Genomic DNA, 22,373 nt, shown 5'->3' with positions numbered 1-22,373 from the left:
CGTGTCTATTATGGCTCCTAGATATTGCTGTACTTTGCTTGGCAGAATGTTTGATTTTGCAAAGTTGACGGTGAACCCTAGATTGTAGAGGGTTTGTATGACTTGATTTGTGTGGTTTGAGCATTGTGTGAGCGAACTGGTTTTGATTAGCCAGTCGTCTAGATACGGGAACACATGTATTTGCTGCCTTCTGATGTGTGCAGCGACTACTGCTAGGCATTTTGTGAATACTCTTGGAGCGGTTGTTAAACCAAAAGGCAATACTTTGAATTGGTAATGTATTCCTTTGAATACAAACCTTAGATATTTCCTGTGTGATTGATGTATTGGTATATGGAAATATGCGTCCTTGAGGTCTAGGGTTGTCATGTAGTCGTGTTTTCTGAGCAATGGTAACACTTCTTGTAGTGTGACCATGTGAAAGTGGTCTGATTTGATGAATGTGTTTACTACCCTGAGGTCTAGAATTGGTCTCAGTGTTTCGTCCTTTTTTGGTATCAAGAAGTACAGTGAATAAACTCCTGTGTTTATTTGTGTGCTTGGTACTAATTCTATTGCATTTTTTTGCAGTAGTGCTTGAACTTCTATCTCTAGAAGCTGTGAATGGTATTTTGATAAATTTTGTGATTTTGGTGGTATGTCTGGAGGGAATTGCATGAATTCTATGCAATAACCATGTTGGATAATTGCTAGGACCCATGTGTCTGTAGTTATTTTGTCCCATGCTTCGTAATATTGATGTATCCTCCCCCCCACTGGTGTTGTGTGGGAGGGGTGAGTGACGTGTGAGTCACTGCTTGTTGGTAGTGGTTTTGGGGCTTTGAAATCTTCCTCTATTCCTAGGAAATTGCCCCCCTCTATACTGGCCCCGAAAACCTCCCCTGTACTGTCCCTGGTAGGTGGGCGGTGCGGACTGTGAGGTGCTAGCTTGTGTGGCCTGACCCCGAAACCCTCCTCTAAAAGGTGTTTTGCGGAAGGTGTTATAAGATCCTCTGCTCTGCGGGGAGTAGAGTGCGCCCATGGCCTTGGCAGTGTCAGTGTCCTTCTTGAGCTTTTCTATGGCTGTGTCGACCTCCGGACCGAACAGAAGTTTCTCGTTTACTGGCATGTTAAGCACTGCCTGCTGAATTTCTGGCTTGAATCCAGACGTTCTGAGCCATGCGTGCCTACGGATGGTAACCGACGTATTAATGGTTCTTGCGGCCGTGTCTGCTGCATCCATGGAGGAGCGTATTTGATTGTTGGAAATGTTTTGACCCTCCTCAACAACCTGTTTTGCTCTTTTTTGCAGATCTTTTGGGAGATGTTCAATGAGATGCTGCATCTCATCCCAGTGGGCTCTGTCGTATCGCGCTAGCAGCGCTTGTGAATTTGCGATGCGCCACTGGTTTGCTGCTTGGACAGCAACCCTCTTCCCGGCTGCATCGAACTTCCTACTTTCTTTATCTGGGGGAGGTGCATCCCCAGAAGTGTGTGAGTTTGCCCGTTTTCTGGCAGCCCCTACCACCACAGAGTCTGGTGGCAGCTGAGAGGTGATGAATACGGGGTCCGTAGGAGGCGCCTTATACTTTTTGTCCACCCTAGGCGTCACTGCCCTACTTTTAACTGGCTCCTTGAAAATGTCCTTTGCATGGCGTAGCATGCCTGGGAGCATCGGCAGGCTTTGGTAGGAGCTGTGGGTTGAGGAGAGGGTGTTAAATAAAAAATCATCCTCTACTTGTTCCGAGTGTAGTTCCACATTATGGAATAGTGCTGCTCTAGCCACCACTTGTGAGTAGGCTGTGCTGTCTTCCGGTGGTGATGGCCTAGTTGGGTATGTGTCTGGGCTGTTATCAGACACTGGTGCGTCGTACAAGTCCCACGCATCCTGATCTTGGTCATCGTGGCTCATGGCGGTGTGAGCTGGCGAATGTGACGGGGTGTAAGTTGGCGAAGCCGGAGTTACAGGTGGAGGCGAGGGAGGAGGTGTTACCTTTTGTGCTGTTTGTTGCTGAGGAGTAAACTGAAGCGTTCTCTTTCGTTTGACAGGTGGAAGGGTACTGATCTTCCCAGTCCCCTGCTGAATAAAGATACGCTTTTGCGTGTGATCCACGTCAGTGGATTGCAGTTCTTGTTCAAATCTATGTTTCTTCATTTGAGAAGACATAGAATGCTCTTCAGTGTAGGAGCCAGAAACAGGGTCTGATGTCGCTTTTTTCGGCTCCGAAAACCCTGTCGATTGTTTTTTCGGCTCCGAGGTAACCTTCCTCTTTTTCTGTGCCGAAAATTCTGGGCCTCTATGGTCTTCGGCGCCACTGTCTCGGCGTCGATCCGTGTCGACACCGAACTCTCGGTGTCGATGCTTCTGTTTAGCACTCTCTCGGTCTCGAGGAGGCTGCGTGCCGGTGTCTCGACCGGAGTCGGACGATCTCGACACTGAATGGGCCTTTTTCGGTGCCGATTGTTGGTCACCGAGAATTTGGGTGGAGCCATGGCCGGTTGGCAGTGGCGTCCCCTGGGCCTTCTTTCCTTTTTTAAGGTTTGATCTCGACGTCTTACTCACAGTTCTTGTAGAGTGTAGCTCGTCGGAGTCTGAATCCTGGATGGAAAAGGATTCCTCCTGTTCCTCTTCTGTCTCGAACTGTCGACGCTCTTTTGGCGTGGACGCCATCTGCAGTCTTCTCGCTCGACGGTCGCGCAGAGTTTTTCGGGACCGGAACGCCCGACAGGCCTCACAGGATTCTTCGCTGTGCTCGGGTGACAGGCACAGATTACAGACCGAGTGTAGGTCCGTATAAGGATATTTGTTGTGGCATTCGGGGCAGAATCGAAACGGGGTCCGTTCCATCGGCGTTGTCCTCCACGCGGTCGGGCCGACTAGGCCCCGACGGGGTGCCGAAATCTACCCCGAAGGGCACCGAAGCGCTTCGATGTTCAACGCGTCGTCGTATGTGTCTATCTCTAACCGGATCGCAACGATACCGTCGAAAATCTTCCGTCTTCAGCTATCTTTCCGTTCCGAAACTCGGAGCGACAGGAACACGTCCGAACCCGATGGCGGAAAGAAAACAATCGAAGATGGAGTCGACGCCCATGCGCAATGAGCACAGAAGGTGGAGTCACTCGGCCCCGTGACTCGAAAACACTTCTTCGAAGAAAAACAACTTGTAACACTCCGACCCAACACCAGATGGCGAGCTCATGCATACCATGTGTATCTACAGCGACAGATGCCATCGAACTATTTATTTCAGTGTCAAATTATAGCTCTCATTTTATTTTGTAGCCGTATGGCAAATACTTATGCTCGAATAATTTTGGTGCGGAAAGTTATCAATACTTTGGTCTGCTGCCTGCATCGACAGAACGTTAGGTTGTAACTTTATCCAGCTTCTTTTCAAAGCAGAAAACGTAGGGTATAGAGTCATGCCATCAGCATCTACAAGCCGTGTGCTGTATGTCTGGAGTTCGCCTACTCTTAGTGTCTACATCTATGCTCAGAAGAGTCTTCTGGTCTGCGCATGGTGAACTTCAGGTAAGCAAGGGGCAGCAGTTTTAGACCACATGCAGCTTGGGATCCAGAAATGTATCCTCTCCAGAACCGGTAAACTATTTTATAAAGTATTTGGCTTCAGCCACAATCTATAAAGTGCCAAGGTCGAAACGTCGATTAAACAACAGAGTAAAGCACCCAGAGTCGCTGCCTCAAATTCAGTCTTAATCTGAATTTCCTACAAGCAGAGCACAGACACACGGCAGTCTCCAAGGTTACACATTTCAAAGGAATCTGTCAATGCGAACCATTGATGGCACACCCAGAGAAAGAAAAATGAGTGTATGTCATACCCCAAAGAAAGTTGATATTTTGAAAGCCAGCAATAGACCAAAGTAATACACATTTTAATACCCCTGCTATTGTTGACGATACCCGGAAAAGACATCAAAAACCGGAGGGCTAATACCACATCTTTGGCTATAGTTTGTACCGAAGATCCTCTGCACACATCCTCGGCATCCCAATGGCAATAAAAAAAACAATCTAAAGGTGACAGAGACATCGGTCACGGATTAAAGAACGTTGAGCCAGTTTTTGTTTTTTAATCTGAGGAAGGTCATGGAACAGATGAAGAACGCATAGAATGTAATCAGGAGTGGACCCTCTAAAGAAAGGTTACAGCCTAAAATCTAAGTGTCCCACTGGGCAAATATCAACATACGTGTGCAAAGAAGGCACTCCGTTGTCAGCCACAACCCCTACAGCACCCTCTGCGCTGAAGGAGCACGGCCCGAGCTCCCTACGACACCAAGAAACCCAACACACCGACGCGCAATCAAAGAGTACAGCATGTTTTCGCTTAAATGTTTAACAGGATGTTCTGACTCTTTCTGGGCAGAGCAGGAACCACGCCTCCGCTGCTGTCTCAGCAGTTTTGTGCCCTGTCTCCACAGATTTATGTGCCCAGCGTCCCCTGCATACATAAAGAAGAGCCTGATCACCGGCGCCATTTGTGCTGAATGTAACTTGACGCAAGGCTTAACAGATAACATTTTACTAAGCTATTAAATCTTGACATGAATAAAAGTGCTAAATTTCGTCAGATTTATAAGGCTGTGACCGCATTAAATTTATCGCAAACCCCTGCAGTTTTACCTACCCCACATCACCATTAACAAGTAAGCCTTGGCTGTTCACCGTTCTTAAACCCCTTCCCCCCCAAAAAAAAAACCCACTTCCACAAGAGTTAATGCCTAAAGAGGAGGCTCTTAGAATACAGTGTGCTAACTATAGTGTCTGATCTAGGCAGAGTATCTTACCAGGATTGGCGGTAACCCTAGAGTTCCTTTAGCTGTGACACACGCCCTGATCACAAGCAGATTTGACTACAGCAATGCCCTCCATGTTGGAACCACCAAGAAGAACCTGAGCAAGCTACAACAAATACAGAACGCCGCCGCCAGACTCGTCCTGAACATCCCCAGCCAAGCCACATATACATAGAGCCTGGTACCAATGGGCTGTACCTTCCAAGGCACTGGCAAGTGAACAGGCAACCAAATCTTGACCTAAGGGTCTGTGTGGCCAAAAGTATTAGCCCAGGAATTCAGGGCCTTTTACTTAAAGATCTGAAAGGCTCAAAGGACTGGCGAAGGATTTGAGCTTCACACACACAGAGGACTGAATGGAGAGTTCAAAAGGTTGGGTGGCTCCAAGGGTTTGGTACAAGGCTATAGAGCCTTTTACTTCTAGGTCCAGATGGTACAGTCAGGCCACAATTACTAATCAGTTTCCTGCTGTACAATTAGCAATTAGCAGCATACGCAGAAGGAGTGGTGCTCCGGAAGCTATGGCATGACCCCGAATATCCCACCCCAGAAAAAGGTCCACTTTACAGTCATGCATATGAATTCCACCAAAGCACTTAATGCTTACAAAAGATGCACAAAAAAGGACAAAACAAGAAGTAGACTTCCATGGAGAAAACAGGGGTAAAACCTGGACACCGTGTGGAGCCTGAGTGAACAGCAGACAGACTATGAAGAACAGATTAATTTGGCACCCTATCTTCTCTCAAAATCAGTAGTAGCAGGTTGGATAGGAAAGGTTCTTGGAAAGTATTATTTTCACACTGCATACAATTTAGCAAACAGCAGCAAACCAAAGTGTCTTCATCTATCACAACTTTCTCATATGGTCAGTGTCCGTCTGTCTGCTACACCTTACCTGGATACAATGCTTGAGCCGTTGTAGAGGTCACTAGCATACGATAAAGTGGCCAAGGGCCGGACAGAGTTGTAACGTGTAAACTTGGACAGGCACTCCTGGAATTCATCCAGCTGGTTTGTCGTTCTGCTGTCATCTGTTAGAGAAAAACTGGCATTAGAATATCATAGGAGTCACTTACCACAAATGGGCAAAGAAGGACGTGGGCTACAGCAGAATGAATCATGCAAAAGTACATGCCATGAATATGTTCAATTTTTGGGATTCATACTATCCTAAGGACGCAAGCGAAGACAATCTAGCCTTTCTGACACTCACCTGCCTATCAAGTGAGAAGAGATTGTCCATTTAAAACGGTGTGTGTGCCATGCACGGCTGACTAATAAACAAGCCACCTCTATATAATTTTTTTATGTACTGTTTTTTTTTTCTCTCAGATAATTTTAAAGAACCTACTTTGCAGCACACAGCTGAAAAATTTAGTCCCTAAAAACCATAGAGCCTTAATTTTCCCCACTGCAGTACACAAAATAAAAGGACAAGTTGTCTACTAGGTTTATGAGTGCATTAGGTCAAACAATGCGTACAGTTCCTTTAAGAAGTCGGCATCATTCATCTTCCCAAATGTCTTGTACTGGTAGTTCGCCTCACAGCCTCAGTTTTTGCAAAAAGTTTAGCATCAAGTTGAAAATCGAACTCTAATAAAAAACATAGGAATTCGAGAAGGGAGCGCTGTTTATGACTTCAATGAGGATTTAAACGATGGCGAACCAGGACTACATTGATTAACATTTTCTTCTGCAGTCATAGGATCCTCGCTCACATAAATATCAAAATAGATAAGCAAGCTTATCTCTCGAAGCGAATGCTAATGTCTAACAGATCCGACTACTACAACTTTATTAATCAAAAACACAGAATCTGTCATTTAGGTTTTTAAAATTGCTTGCCCTACTATAGGGTCAGCTTTAGTGTTTTCACCCAAACAATAATATTTAGAGAACGTATGAATTTATTTTTGTGTGTCTGGTTTACAAATATGTAGAAAGTAGACATTTCTCAACCAAGCAGCAGTGGCTGCTCCCCCCTCGTGGAATAAGCTCTTGGTTTACCCCAAACAGATTTGTTGATCACAAATGCAGGAAACTAGTAATGGTTTATTTTGCAGGCAACATTCCAGCAACAGAGGGTCCATAATTAACAAAGTTAATTAGCGTTTCTCGTATCCTTTGTTCTATCTAAATAGGATTTTAGGGCTCTTGACTTCCTAAGATTGAAGTAATCTCTCTGCAGAAGTGAAATGATTAGGAAAGAAAACCGACTGGTTAATATGAAATCGAAAAACTATATTGAAAAGAGAATTTGGACAAGTTCTCAATACAACTTTATTATGATAGAAAGTTGTATATGGCTCATTCAAATAGAAGGCCTGATGGTCACAGTTCCTGCTAGCAGATATAATAGCTAACAAAAACGCCACTTTCCACGCCAGATGCTGCAAACCAGCCTTATGGATAGCCTCAAAAGGAGGCACCAATTGGTTAGAAGGAACGAGATTCAGTTTCAATGGAGAAGGCTTTAGTCTTGGAGGAACTGTTTTCCTTGATCTTTCCAAAAAGTATTTAATCACTGGAATTAAGAAGGAGTTCTGAATTGGGAATTTTTCTGCAGGCTGTAATTGCAGCCAGAGCACTGTAGTTTTGAATTTGCCATGTGCTGTAAATAAGGTACAATCACATCTTGACAGCAAACTGGGTTGTGTGTTTTTTGCAAGCACTGTATTACAAATCTTCTCCATTCGAAATTAACACTCTAGTGGAAGGACGTTTGGCTTCTGTAAGTATAGGCATACATTAGTGACGTAAGTTTAGGAGACCAAAATGCATGAGCTTAGAAGCCATTCAGCCAAATTCAAAGATTGTATGTTGGGGTGATGTTCTCTCTCTCCCCTGTATCTTCGATAGAAGATTAGTTCGGCACAGCAGTTGCTTGCATGGTTTTAACAATAAAAGAAGGATTTCTGAAAATCACCACTAACTCAGCCATTTTGGAGCAATGAGAATCATTTAAGCATTGGAGTGCTTCGGCTTCTTAAGTACTGTGGGATTCAGGGTAACGGCGAAAAACTATACAGAAATTTCCTTGCATTTATTTTTGGTACAATACAGTGTATTTGAGGAAAACCCCATTCGCTGAAAAATATCTTCTAAGTAGTTGTCATTCACCTCCCTCCCGTGATTTTCACTGTTCATATATGCTTAGCAGAACTGCTTGGCAATTCTTGAGATCTGGGAGATGCACTGCCTGAATGAACAACTGTCTAGTAAAATGATGATGCTACATTGAATGAGCTTCCAGAGTTAAAAATCCCTGACCTGGATCAACCTTGCTTGTTTAAATAATACAATGTGGTCGTGTTGTCCTATTGAAGCAATAACCTGTTTGTAGTTAGGGATGGAAGAAAAGTTTTTATTGCTAGATTCACAGCTTTGAGTTCTTGGACATTTATATGATAGAGCTGCTGTCTCTACGACCACAATCCCCCTATTTATAAGTCTTGTAGATAGGCTCTAACCTGTCAGAGAGACAGCCATCACTGTGGTCCGAGAGGGAATGTTCTGGTGGAAAGTAGTCCAATTTAAACTATTATTTGTGTGACCCCACCACTTGAGCAGCTCTTTGGCTCAAACAGTGAGTGTCAAAATGTCTTCCCAACCGTTCTTGTGTTGGCTCCATTGATCCAACATCAGCATAAAAATGCACAGATGACGATTAACATCTGTTGAAGAACTATCAAGTACAAGCGTGCATTTGAAACTAGAAAAATGCAAGAGGCCATCGTTTCCACCATGGAAGAAATGTATCTTGCAGGAGGAGATGGGGTGTGTAAATGTTGAGGACACATTCATAATGGAAAATACTCTTTCTTGAGACAAAGACATTTCTCCTCTCTTTTTGTTTGAGGTTGCCCCTGAATGGTTGAGAATCTGAATGGGTGCTGCATTTAGATTTTGACAGATGACAAAGTCCAAAAAAGCAAAGTAAATGAACAATAAAGTTATAATCTCGACAAACTGTATCCAGTGAACTTGCCTTTATGATCCCATCATCACGGTATGATTAAATGTAGAGGAAAGCTGCCACTACTAATATGCATTTGGAAAACTTTCTCGTTGCTGAATTTTAGACTGAAGGGCAGAGCTCTGTACTGGTAAATGTGCTTTTCCTCCGGTGAATCTAGCTAATTTCCTGTGTTTCTCCGTTAGTGCGATATGAAAATAAGCATCTTGCAAATTTACAGAACACATCCAATCTCCTTTCATAAACTGAGGATAAATTTGGTGCAAAGCCAACATCCAGATTTTGTGTTTGTTTTTTAATTTGTTAGCTTGTCATAGGTCTAGAATTAGCAAACTATCCCTTTCTGGGGCCTTTTTTGGGAACCAACAAATATCTTGAATGGATACCTTTTAGTTTTTATACAGGAGGACTAGGTACTATTGCTTGTTTTTGTAGGAGAGATGAAACTTCCTTCCTTAAGGAGTGCAGCTGAAAATAGTGGGGTGGTGGCTACCAACCAGTATTGGCATGTTATGCACCCACCCCAACTGAAGGGGGTACCAGTCTTTCAGCTCTGCCCCCACACACCAAAACATCTTATCCCACGGCAAGCAAGAGGACATTTGATTATTTTGGGTTTTGGTTTTACATTTGGGCCATGAAAGCTTGTCTAACTCTCAAAATCGTCCCACTTGGAATGGTGAGGGCTGCACTTTTTGGACTTTGGGACGCTGCCATGTAGACAAATCTACGAGACCTAGACACATCTGAAAACTAAACAACTGGGTGAGTCCTGGGTGGTGTGCTTCACATGCACCCCGAACCGTTGTCAACCACAATGCCCTGCAAACCTCCAACTTTGCTGGAAATCACACATTTTTCTCACATTTTTGTGATGGAACCTTCCGGAATCTGCAGGAATCCACAAAATTCCTACCACCCAGCATTGTCGCATCTAAACCGATAAGAATTCTGCCCCACTTGTCAGCCTAAAAACGTTTTTTTAAACTGCCCTTTTGGACCCGCTATGGTTCCCACTCATTTTTAACATGTTTTTGGCTCTTCCCTGTCACAGGCACTTGGCCCACCCACACAAGTAAGATATAATTTTTACCAGGAGACTGAGGGGAACGCTGGGTGGTAGGAAATTTGTGCGGGTGATCTCACTCAGAAATGTGGTAAAAATTGTATTTTTAAGCTAAATTTGAGGTTTGCTAAGGATTCTGGGTAGGAAAACGCTGGGGGATCCACGCAAGTCACATCTCCCTGGACTCCCTCAGGTGTCTAGTTTTCAGAAATGTTTGGGTTTGGTAGGTTTCCCTAGATGGTTGCTGAGCCCAGGACCAAAAACACAGGTGCCCACAGAAAAATAGGTAGTTTTGTATTTGATAATGTTGATGTGTCCACATAGTATTTTGTTGCATTTCCTTTTGCGGGCACTTGGCCTCCCCACACAAGTGAGGTACAATTGTGGCTCCCCTCAGATTCCAGAACCTTGCAGCACCGAAATGTGAGGAAAAAGTGTTTTTTTTGGCACATTTTGAGGTTTACAAAGGATTCTGGGTAACAGAACCTGGTGAGAGCCCCACAAGTGACTACATCTTGTATTCCCCTAGGTGTCTAGTTTTAAAAAATGTACAGGTTTGGTAGGTTTCCATAGGTGCCGACTGAGCTAGAGGCCAAAATCCACAGCTAGGTATTTTGCAAAAAACAGGTCTGTTTTCTTTGGGAAAATGTGATGTGTCCATGTTGTGTTTCCTGCTGCGGGCATTAGGCCCACCCACACAAGTGAGGTACCATTTGTATCGGGAGACTTGGGGGAGCATAGAACAGCAGAACAAGTGTTACTCCCCCTTGTCATTCTCTACATTTTTTCCTTCCAAATGTAAGACAGTGTGTAAAAAAGGCATCAATTAGAGAAATGCCCTGTAATTCACATGCCAGTATGGGGACCCCGGAATTCAGTGATGTGCAAATAACCACTGCTTCTCAGCACCTTATTTTGTGTACATGTTGGAAATACAAAGGTTTCCTTGATACCTATTTTTAACTGTTTATATTTCACCAAATGAATTGCTGTATACCCGGTATACAATGAAAGCTCATTGAAAACCCATTGCAAGGTGCAGCTCCTTTATTGGCTCTGGGTACCTAGAGTTCTTGATGAACCTACAAGCCCTATATATCCCCATAACCAGAAGAGTCCAGCAGACGTAATTAATTTTTTTCCACTGTAATGGGGAAGTTTAAAGCTTGATACTTTCCAAGGGCTACATTTTTCAACTAAATGCTGCAACGTAGGTTTTGTGTTTTAAATATTTTTTTCCTCAGACAGAAAATAAATTCAGGAAATGGTACCTGCAGTTTAATATGAAGGTGATATGTTGATTGTGTTTTTCCCCACAAAATGTCCACCTCCATTGATCGATATATCTATACACACCCACAAACATACATGCCATCGAACATATATATATATTTATATATATATACACACACATACAACAAGGTTGTATGGCAGAAGAGTTCCAGAGTTCCACACATGCTGGCACGAATTATTTTATGTTTATGACTTTCAGTGAGTGTCCTACGATGCAGAACCTCTCTTCTACTAGGCCAACAGAGATCTCACTGGTGAATACCATAATTAGCTGTGGGCTGCCATCGAACTGCGCTTTTGCTACTGCATCCCTCTCTAGGGATTACTTTTTACATAAGGGCGTGAAGCGTATAACACTCCTCGCGAGGAAATTATCCAAACTGCTACACTCTGAAGTACTCCGACAGTCGGCAGTGGCGCACTATAAATAGCCAGCGAACTGAGGAACGGAGCAGGGTGTCAGTGTCTTGCATCTCAGATTGTATAATACTTCTGTGGTGCCGCTTAGCAATTACAAACGCTATATTAGCAATAAAATTCACAGGGGGCACTTTTCGCATGTGTGTTATCGCTTTATTCACACCTTTCCGAGCTCGTGGAGTGAGAATCTGTATCCCAATTCTCCATTGCCATCAGCTGTAACAAATTAGCATACATTTACACCGTAAAGTGAATTATAATCAGATCCTGCAGCCCTCGTGTTTAAACAATCGTAGCAGTCCAAACACTGTAGGTTTTGATACATTTGATACTCGACTTACTAAAATTAAAATGCAGTGAGACCCAAAGCAGGAGCATTCACTTGCGAGAATTAAAAGCTCTCCACAACATTATTTTAGAACAAAGAGAAATGCATGTATATCTTAATTTTGAGTTTGACAGATCAAAAGCGAGGACAGTTGGAGCAGAGGTCTATTTTCAGTATCAAACATTTAATAACAGAACAATACAGGTTGGATGGTTGTAAACGTTTTAGAACTGTCTTTACTGAAACATGCATAATGTAAATAAAAGAGCAGGAACGTGTGTTCACAACCACAGCATTCACAGTAGTTAACATGCTTCACGAGCTGACCACTTCGAATAAAACATGTTTCTAAACAAACAGTATCCCTTAAGCGTATTCCAGTAATTAGGATGTGTTCTCAAAGAAGACAGTTCCATGTGCGGCTTTGCTATAGTTCATCTACACCATATTAGGGTCCAAGACGTTTTCGAATCCTGGTCATTTATGGTCCAACTTTGACTGTGGTCATCAATGGACAAAGAATGAGCCAAATACAGACCAATCAAAGTTCTACTAAGTGCTGTAAGGCCATCTCCAGCAGTCTAAACATTTTAAAGAATCAAGTGCACAGATGCCATACGGAAATGGAAACCAAGTTATACCTGAAGAAATCAAATACCCTGCAGATGAGTTTACACATACGTTTGGGACAGTAACTATTTCATTCACTTGCTGTCTTATGTGCCTGGAGGCTCCGAGTACTTATTCCCACCAAATATATAAGGTTCCAATGGGACTCCGGGGAAGGAGGATGAGAACATTAAAACTGGATACAGTCGAAGGTGTTTGCTGCTGTAATAAAGGGCCTGATTATGATCTTGGCAGATGGACTACTCTGTTACAAACGTGACAAATATTCCATTCACCGTATTACGAGTTCCACAGGATATAATAGAATTGTAATTTGGCGGACGGGATATCAGTCACGTTTGTGACGGAGTAACCCTGTCCACCAAGATCGTAATCAGACCCAAAGTTTATAAGTCATTCATCTTGGGTGGACATGGCGACCCTGCCACTCCACACTCAGCAAAAAAAAATCAAGCTCACCATCCCATTTGCATATCATGTCCGTTACATCATGGTCAGGCACCGATGAAGCCACACTGGCATTCAACACAAACAGAAGGTAATTTTCAATTGTTTAGTATCTATATGCTTTCAATTGTTCAATATCTAATTCTTCAATTGTTTAATATCTATATGTCTCCTCTGGCAAACCTGGTGGAATCCTTTGGAGTGCAGATCATCTCCTATGCTGAAAACATGCAAATATTTTTACTTGGGAGGGGAACATCTTTAGTGTCCAATGTAGATTTGAAACATGTCGGTCAGATGTGTTTCAATGGATGTGTCAAAGCAACCTTCAGTGCAACACAAGCAAGACAGAGATACTGGTCTTTGGATCTCCTCCCCCTCGGTAGAGTGGTGAGTTGTGATCCAGTTCTGCTCCATCTCCGACAACCACCACCACGATGGTAGTGAAGAACCTCAGAGTGAAGTTTGACAGTAATTTGTCCATTAAACCTCAAGTGTAGAGCAAAGTGGGGGTCTTGTTTTGGCCTCCTGCGTTTCCTGAGGAAGTTTCTTTACCTTCTCCCTGCTTTCTGTCAAAAGATGGTTGTCCATGCCCTTACAACATCGCCGTTGGACAATGCCAATGCACTCTACTGGGGCCTCCCTCAGTACCTACTCGAGACTCAAGTTGGTGCAGAATCCTGCTGCTAGGCTCCTGGTAAATGTCCAGAGGAACATTTCTGTTCATGCCCATCTCAAGTAGCTACATTGGCAGCCCACTTGGGCAACAGTAAAGTTTAAGGGACTGGTGCTTGCTCAGAGCTTTTTATGGTTTGGGTCCTAAATGTTTATCTAAGCAAATCTTTCAATATTTGCCCTCCAGAACCCTACGCTCGACTGATGCACTGCTGAATGCAGTGCATATGACAAGGAGGAAGAAATGGGGAGGATCCTACTTTTCTGTATTAGCTGCTGCATGCTGGAATGCTCTCCCAAGGCACTTACAGGCTATCAAGGATGTGGGCTCTTTGAAATACAGCCTGAAAAACCTGGCTTTTCAATGAAGCGTTTTAGCATGCGTCTCCTCTCATATACACTGGGATCAGCCGTCTACACACCTGTAGTGCCGGGACACTCCTTGGCGTATTTGTGCACTTTACAAGTTTCATTTGATTTGATTAATTTGATAATAGCATAATGAACATCAGAGGTAAGTACCCAATGACAGTATCCAATTCATACCCAAGTAAATCTATCATCCTGCAGTGTTTCGTTATAGTGGGTAACTGTATATGGTACTTGTGTCTACACATCAGAAGGATCCGATTAATTGACCCGGTACAGTAAATAGGATTTTAATGGGCTGCAAATGTCTATGGAGGGGGAGGGTATCAATTCAGAGTACACTCCTGGTTGTCTTTGCAGTATATGAGAGCTTGAAAACCTTTCTTTCTGGTGTGTATTTGACACCACCCCTGCACATAGCAATTTGACGGTTTGCTTGTAACAATGCCAGTGAAGTGAACTTGCTCTCACCTGCAAAAACATGCTTCACAAAGCCCACCAGGCAAATTCTGGGGTCCAGTGGGATGAGATAGCCTATCATTTCCATAATTACCCCAGTAAACATACCACAGTAGTTGCTAATCTGGGGACAGCCCCATGCAAGAAATCAGCATCCACTGCTCTACATTTAGAATATAAGGCATCATCTCTCTCTGGCTGTCCTATTGGTGAGAGAGAAAATCGATTTAGAAACTTGAAATGCATGATGCACAATATGCTACTGGGCGCCAGTCAGCACAGTAGCAGGCCTGGTCTGCTTCAGATAGCTGTCTGTCTAATATGAGATCCCATTTGTCTTTTGAGGCGGACTTGAGAATTGTGTCCTCAGCCTGCATATAATTAAACAAGTGCATTATATGTTTTGGTTGAAGGACTGTTAGTGTCTTAAAATGATTGAGGGACCTCTAGTGGAAATGAAGAAAAGGCAGCCTTACAGACTGTGCGAAGTCGACAATAAACGAAAGCCAACAGCAGGGTGTGCTTGCTAATATCTGCATTGTTTTGTAGCTGGATAATTGTAACCCTCCAGAAAGAGATCACAAAATATGACCATATAAGTTTATGTAAAAGGCTCACAAGATTTTCCCTCATATGTTGGAAAGAGCCACAGATGGTGTAGAAGCATAAGGTCAGGAGAATACCAAAGATTTAACCAGGTTCATACATGCCATTTATCCCATGCCAACACCATGCAAGTGACCAAATCAATTTCAGAGCGCCTGGTAATTGTATTTGTGTCCACGATGGCTTTGGCAATGCTCTATCTCCCTCAATTGTCCAGTGGGGTATGGAAACAGAAGATAAATATCAATAAAAGGCTTATGGTACTTGGGCACAAAGAGAGTAGAGTTCTAAATGCGGGCCAACTTCCCATTAAGTCAACTATTCTTGCTAGCCCTAGTAAGCTCAATCAGCAGTGACCTTAGTACAGTAAACAAGTGTCTGGGCAGTGGTAGCGGGATATTTTTGAAATATAAACAGTTTGGAAGAACAATCATCTTCATCAACACTATCCTGCTCATCACGGATAAGTGCAGGGTGGACCAGTGTGTTAGCAGAATTTCGAGATTTATAATTGCTACACCATCACTTTCTTTGATGATGGTAACACAGTGAGGGGAAAAACTAGGGTTTAACTCCAGTTTATATTTATGCCAGGGAGGAATCCAAACTATGTGTATTCTCTGATAACGGAGGAGAGGTTGAGCTGATAATACCCCCGTCTGGTTACAGGGGTGATCGGTAGGGGGTCGGAAAATGTACCATTTATGCAGACGCATGTGGTGGGGCTGGTATAGAAGAAAAGGAGCAAGCTAACAAAGGACAGCAACACTCACACATTCTCTGCAATATAAGAGATAGATTCTAGCGACTCAAATGCCCTAGTGAAGCTAACAGTATGGTGAATAAATACAATGTTTGAAAATTATGGGACAATCTTGTAAGGATAAAACCAGATTATTAGGAACAAGCTGTAATAACCCACTGGCCATTATTTTAGGAAGCATTTTGCCACCTATGTTAATGAGTGACAGCGGTCGCTAGGATTCACAGAGATACACTGGCTTGCTTGGTTTCAGAAGTGTAATAAGAAGAGCTTCTCATGTAGTTGGAAGGAGAACATGATTCACAAACGCCTCCTAAAGGGAAGGGCATTAAATGAGTAGGTAATTGGCCTGGCAGGCCATCCGTGCCAAGTGTCTTACCACCTAGTAAACCTCCAATAGTTTTCATTTTCTCCTTTGTGGTAATGGGTTGCATAGGAAACTTGCATCTCCATACCCCAACCACACAAGATTCATGCCATCTAGATAGTCAAGTACCTTACATTCATTTGCATGAGGCTTAGGTGTATATAAATCAGTATAGTAGACAGTCAAGGCTTGTAGGATGTTCTTGGTTTCACAACAAGGCTGCTTGATTTCTGAGATAATTGTGTTTATCTTTCCGCTTTTCTTTGAGCATTTCCGCTAGGGACTTGCTTACTCTCTCCACTTCCCTGTAGGAACATGCTTTTACACCCCTGCACAAATGCTTAACCTCTCTGTCAGCAATGCCATTAAAGTTTGTAACTTTTGTTAAATATTGATTAATAAAGCAGCATCAGGGTTCAGTATATGTTTGATCTCTAGCTGGTGTGTGTCATGTTCAAGGATTTTTCAAGTGCATTTAAAGGGATTTAAGAACTGTATTTTGCTAAAGGCTTCCCAGATAATCCACAAGCTGTCCTTTGTTATTAGTAAAGTACTCTGTTCTTTCTTCCTTAGGGGTGTTTGTGAAAACCACATCAGATAATGTGCCCCGGTGATGCCTCCACAAGAAAGGAGGATAGTGAAGGTTCAGGAACTCAAGACATATTAGTACAGGAGAGTGTTCTGAAAGCATATTTGCCAAATGCTGTCCCATTCATGTCTTTGTGACCATGTCCCCTGTGGCCAGTCTATAATCGAGTCGTGACCAGAAGCTATGTACAAAGGATGAGAATGTACCTTCTCAAGCTTCAGTGTCCTAGATTCTCCAAATGTCAATTTAGTTGTGTGCCCCCAGTTTTTTCATCATGTGTTGCTAAAGTTGCTCTGCAATGCCTACTTTCTACATTTAATCCGTCTTTTGTGCTATTCAGTGTTGGATAGTAAAGGTGTGAGGTGTACCCCATGTAGCTGGCTTACATATGTCAGCTATGGGAATGTTACCTAAAGAGGCCATAGTTGCTCAGTTGTTCTGAGTCGAGTGTGCTTTAGAAGGAATAGGTAATGGCCCTGTGGCTTTGACATAGCAGGTCTGGATCCATTTAACGATCCAGCTAGCTATACCAGATTTAGATATAGGATTGCCTTTGTGATGTTGTGAGAAGGCAACAAAAAGCTGTTTAGTTTGCCTAAATATTTTAGTTATATCAATATAGAACATAAACGCTCTCTTTACATCTAATGTGTGGAGAGCTAGTTCGGCAACAAAATCTAGGTGCAGAAAGAAGACCGGCAAATCAATGGTTTGATCTAGGTGAAATTGAGATACCACTTTTGGTAAGAATGTAGGATTGGTGTGGAGAACGACTTTTTCCTTGTGTATTTGGAAAAAAAAGATTCTTCCAATGTTAAGGCCTGGAGTTCACTTGCACGCCTATGTGAAGTGATAGCAACAAAAAATGCCACTTTCCACAACAGAAACTAAAAAGCACATGAATGTAGAGGTTCAAATGGTGGACCCATGAGTCTAGTGAGTACAATGTTAATATTCCAAGAAGGCACTGGAGGTACCCTTGGCTGAATCACTCTTAAGTCCTTCCATAGTAGATTTAATGACTGGGATTTTGAAAAGGGCACAGCGCTGTCTGTTTTGAAGGTAAGCTGCTATAGCTGATAGACGTAATCCTTTGGAAGTGTACACTAATTTTGCTTTCTGTAAATATAGAAGGTCAAAAAGCATACCCTGCACTGACACTTTGAAGGGGGTCCCATTGTTTGGATAGACAGTAGAAGACAGAACATTTCTATTTTGCAGCATAACATGCTCTAATTGTGGGTTTATGTAACTCTTTAAGAATATCTGTGCCTTCTTGAGATAATTTAAGGTATCCAAACTATTACTTCAGGTGCCATATTGCAAGATTTAATTCCTTGGGGTTTGGGTGCCTGATTTGACCATAGTTCTGAGTGACAGTGGTCCAGGTTCAGGGGAAGCTTCTCGTGCAGAACAACCAATAGTTCTGGAAGAGTGGTGAACTACGGTTGTCTGGCCCACATGGGGGCCACCAGTATCAATGTGAGGGATGTTTGCCTGAGCTTCTGAACCAGAAAGGGAAGGAGAGGGAGATGCGGAAAAACATAGGTAAATATCCCTGACCAGTTCATCCACAAACTGGACTAACGGTGAGGGAGCCGGGAGGTGAAGTGTGGGCCTTTTGAGTTTTTTTTGTTGCTAAACCCCAACTTTTGGAAGCAGGAAAGCAGGACCCAAGGGTGGAGTTCTGACTCGGGTACTTGTTGCCGCATCTTGATGAGGAGGTTGGCAAAGCTGTTGTGTGTTACTGGGAGATGTTTCACTAGCAGGTGAATATTATGTCTAATGGCCCAGTGCCAGATTGTCTGCGATAGGTGAGACAGCTGTAGAGAGTGACTACCCCCCCCGTTTATGCACATAGTACATTGGTTGTCATGTTGTAATTGCATTTGTATTTGAGTTTTATAGAGCGCATTATGCCCTTAGGCATCAAAGCGCTGACCATAAGAAAGGAGCAACCCTTTAGGAGGGGTAAGTTAAGAAAGAGAGAACAATGAAGGCTTCAATTGATTCCAGAAGGCCATATGCAAGTCTATGTTGGCTATATGAAGAGGCACTGTATTCCAAAGTTTGGTCGCTGCCATTGAAAAGGCAGGACCGCCCCATCTGGCCTTCTGAAACTTGGGAATGGCGACCTTCCTTGTAGAGGAGGATTGTAGTTGTCTTACAGGGTGGTGTCATCCAAATAAGGACTTCAGAGCAAGTGATCCTTGCAAAGCCTTATGTACCATACAGAGGGCTTTAAATGCATTCTCTGTGAGACCTGTAACCAGTGCAGAGAAAGCAGTCCCTTTCTTACGGAGAGGCACGTCGGCATATTTAAAACCAAACTGGCTGCCACATTCTGGATCACCTGAAGTTGCCCGAGGGAAGATTTATTGATGTTGAGATAAAGTGCATTGCAGTAGTCGAGCCCAGAAGTCACCAGAGCAATCACTAATGCAGCTTTGAGTTCGGAAGGAATAAAGGGAAGCATTTTCCTCAACATCTCGATGATATAAAAACAAGTACTGGTTGTTCTGTTGACTTGTAAGTCAAAAACCAGTCTGTTGTCAAAAATGACTTAAGTTCTTTGCAGCGTCAACTGGGGTGGGAAGTGGACCACATGTCTCTGGCCACCACATCCCTGACCAACCCGAATTCTGGGCACCAAAAATTAGAATCTCTGTCTTTTCAGCATTAAGAGTCAGGCAATTATCCTTCATCCAACTGCTGGTGTTTAACATAAATTGCTTAAACCTTTCAGCCACAGCCTGTATATCAACGGATGTTGAGACAATAATCTGGGTAAGACTGAACCTGAAAGCCGAAAGACCTCACCAGGGCTGCAAGAGGGGACACGTAAAGACTGAACAACGTAGGGCTAAGAGAAGACATCCTGTGGGACTTCACATGGCAGCTGAAAAGGGGGAGCCCTAAAATTACTGCCGCTAACTGTATGAGTTCTATTTGTGAGAAAAGAGCTCAGTAAGGCTAATGCAGTGTGTCTTATTCCCGTCAGACGCAATCTATGCACCAGGTGGGTTGGGGACACAGTGTCAAATGCTGCGGATAAATTCATCACCACCAGGATGGCTGTGCCACCCTGATCTACCCGAGTTCAAATACGATCTGCTGCTGCTACCAAGGCAGATTCTGTACTGTGTCCACTACAAAAACTGTTTTGAGAAGGATTTAAAAGGTTTTGAGAGCCAATGAATTCCATCAGAATCTGATTCATATATCTTTCTGTGTGTACTAAGAAAACTTTGCTGATGATTTACACTGTGAACGCTTTCAGTGCTAGATGGTCATCTAGAAGCTCCAGGTGACTGATGTGCTTAGTGCTATTTTTGGGATCAGAGAGGGCCTGGACTGTGAGATCTTGAAGGAGAGCACCCCACCCTGTCCGAGGTGCGTCTGTAGTCAAAATGATCTCTGGAACAGGGACTAAAAACCTTTAAATGGTTGGTTTTGTTCCACCACTACAGAGGGTGATGGGTGCGGCTGTCTACAAACACCAGATCCTCTAGACAATCCTGTGCTTGAGACCATTGGTGTGCTAGATAGTCCTGCAACGGGTGCATGTGAGGATGGGCATTTGGCACTATGGCAAAGCAAGAGGCCATCATGCATAAAAGTCTCATAACACATTTGACTGTGACTCATTGAATGGGGCGGAAATGCTAAACTTGTGTTTGAAAGATTTGTATCCTTGCTGCATTGGGATAAACTAATCCCAGTTGCGGTTCATAACAGCCCCAAGATAGGGTTGGATCTGAAGAGGGTGTAGGGAAGATTTTTTGAAACTGATAGTGAAGTCTAGTTCATGCAACAAGGGACTTGATTGTGATGTAGGCATTGTTTGAGAGTGTTGGCTTCGATAAGCCAGTTGTCCAGATATGGGAAGATGTGATTTTTTTTTTGTCAGCACAAGTGAGCTGTAAATTCTGGTTATTTGACCTCTGTGAACACTCGTGGGGCGACTGTGATTGGAAAGGGAAGTACTTTGGAATTGGGAGTGTTGCTGTACTATCACAGATCTGAGATCACTTTTTGGTGGCAGGCCTTACCAAGGCCTTTATTATTTTTGTCCCTATAGGGACCTCTGTAAAAGCCTCTATTGGAATATGAATGGGGTTGTCCCTTTTGATAAGTGGATGTTGTTTTGGAGGCTGTTTTATACACTTGCCTACAAAAAGCCCAGCGAGAACCAGGGGTTTGCAGAGCGTCCATGGACTAGGCCACCTCATTATCTTTCTTCATCTTTTCAAGCGTTGGATCTACCTGGGGCCGAAAAGGTGCATTTGTCGAAAGGTGCATTGAGAGTGGTTTGCTGTACCTCAGGTTTGAAGCTGGAAATGCATGGCCACACGCGTTGGTCCAAGAGGACACTGGTGTTGATGTCATGTGTGGCCGTGTCAGCAGAGTGCAGGTGCAGCAAATAGAATTATTACATATGAGCTGGCCTTCAAAGACAATTTCTTGGCCCCTCTTTTTGTGCTCCTCTGGGAGACAATAGAGAAGTTCCTCCATCTCGTCCCAGTGGGCACGGTCATACCTAGCAAGCAGGCCTTGAGCGTTGGCAATGCACCAGTGGTTGGCAGCTTGAGCAGTAACCTGCTGTCCAGAGGCATCGATTGGCTTGCTCTCCGTGTCAGGAGGCAGAGCTTCGCTAGCTGCTTGCGAACTGGGTCTCTTTCTTGCACTAGAGACCTCTAGGGAATAGGACCTCTAATAAAGACGGGGTCTGTGGAAGAGGCTTTATATTTTTTCTCCACGTGCAGGGTGATGATACGCGCCCTGGCAGGATCCTTAAAAATGTCCTCTGCATGTCTCATCATTCCCTTAAGCATTCAAAAGTATTGGGTGGCCTTGTGAGCTGTAGAGAGGGTTTCAAAGAGGAAATCATCCTCGATTGTCTCTTTGGCTAGGGGCACCTTATGTTAAGTTACCCCCCTCCCAATGAGTTCCTGAAAGGAGGTAGTATCCATCTGGTGGGGAAGGCCTGGCCAGCTAGACTTCTGTGTCAATGTCTGTGTAAGAGTCAACATCATACTGTGACCATGGGTCTGTGTCATACGGGAATGTTAAAGTATCATCCTCTGCTCCCACATCTTGGAAAGTAAGCTGTCTCTTTGAAGGTGCGGAAATGACAGCCTTAACCAGAACACGTCCAGTTTGAGGTTGGATATGAAGATGTTCTTGTTTCGAATCCAACTGCTGCTTCATTTTGTGGAGGATAGACTCAATTGAAGCACTCAGTTCCGATGGCGGATTGACTTAACTTTGTCGACGTCAAAGAGCTTTTTTGCTTTGATCCTGAAACTGTTGGTGCCGAGGCAGGCAGCAATTTTTTTCAGCACACGAGTGGTCTGTGCCGAGTGGGAGCCCGAAGCTTTCAGAACCGAAGGTGGTGGTGTTCGGCTCGGTACTGAGATGCTCTGCCTAGGCTTACTTTTTGGAGTCGAGCTCGATGGTGGGGCTTCCAAATTAGTCTTTCAGTGCCGGCCATGGCCCAATAGCAGTGGCGGGCCGGTAGGCAGCCTTTGCTTTAGTGTATGTGGTTGTCTTTGTGGGGTGAGAAAGGGCGTCTCCGC

At 43.7% G+C, this 22,373-nt stretch overlaps 1 protein-coding gene across 1 annotated transcript in view; it reads right to left on the bottom strand.

Moving 5' to 3' along the window:
- COP1 (COP1 E3 ubiquitin ligase) overlaps positions 1 to 22,373 on the bottom strand; it is a 693,430-nt gene that overhangs the window by 553,430 nt on the left and 117,627 nt on the right. Inside the window, exon 11 of the mRNA XM_069231565.1 lies at positions 5,702 to 5,837. Within this exon, the coding sequence (XP_069087666.1) occupies positions 5,702 to 5,837 (136 nt within the window). The remainder of the gene's footprint in view (positions 1 to 5,701; positions 5,838 to 22,373) is intronic.

Source organism: Pleurodeles waltl, chromosome 4_2 (genome assembly GCF_031143425.1).
Source record: "Pleurodeles waltl isolate 20211129_DDA chromosome 4_2, aPleWal1.hap1.20221129, whole genome shotgun sequence".
Lineage (NCBI taxonomy): Eukaryota > Metazoa > Chordata > Amphibia > Caudata > Salamandridae > Pleurodeles > Pleurodeles waltl.
The sequence above is the reverse complement of the archived record's forward strand: the minus strand, read 5'-3'. Positions and strand labels throughout refer to the sequence as shown.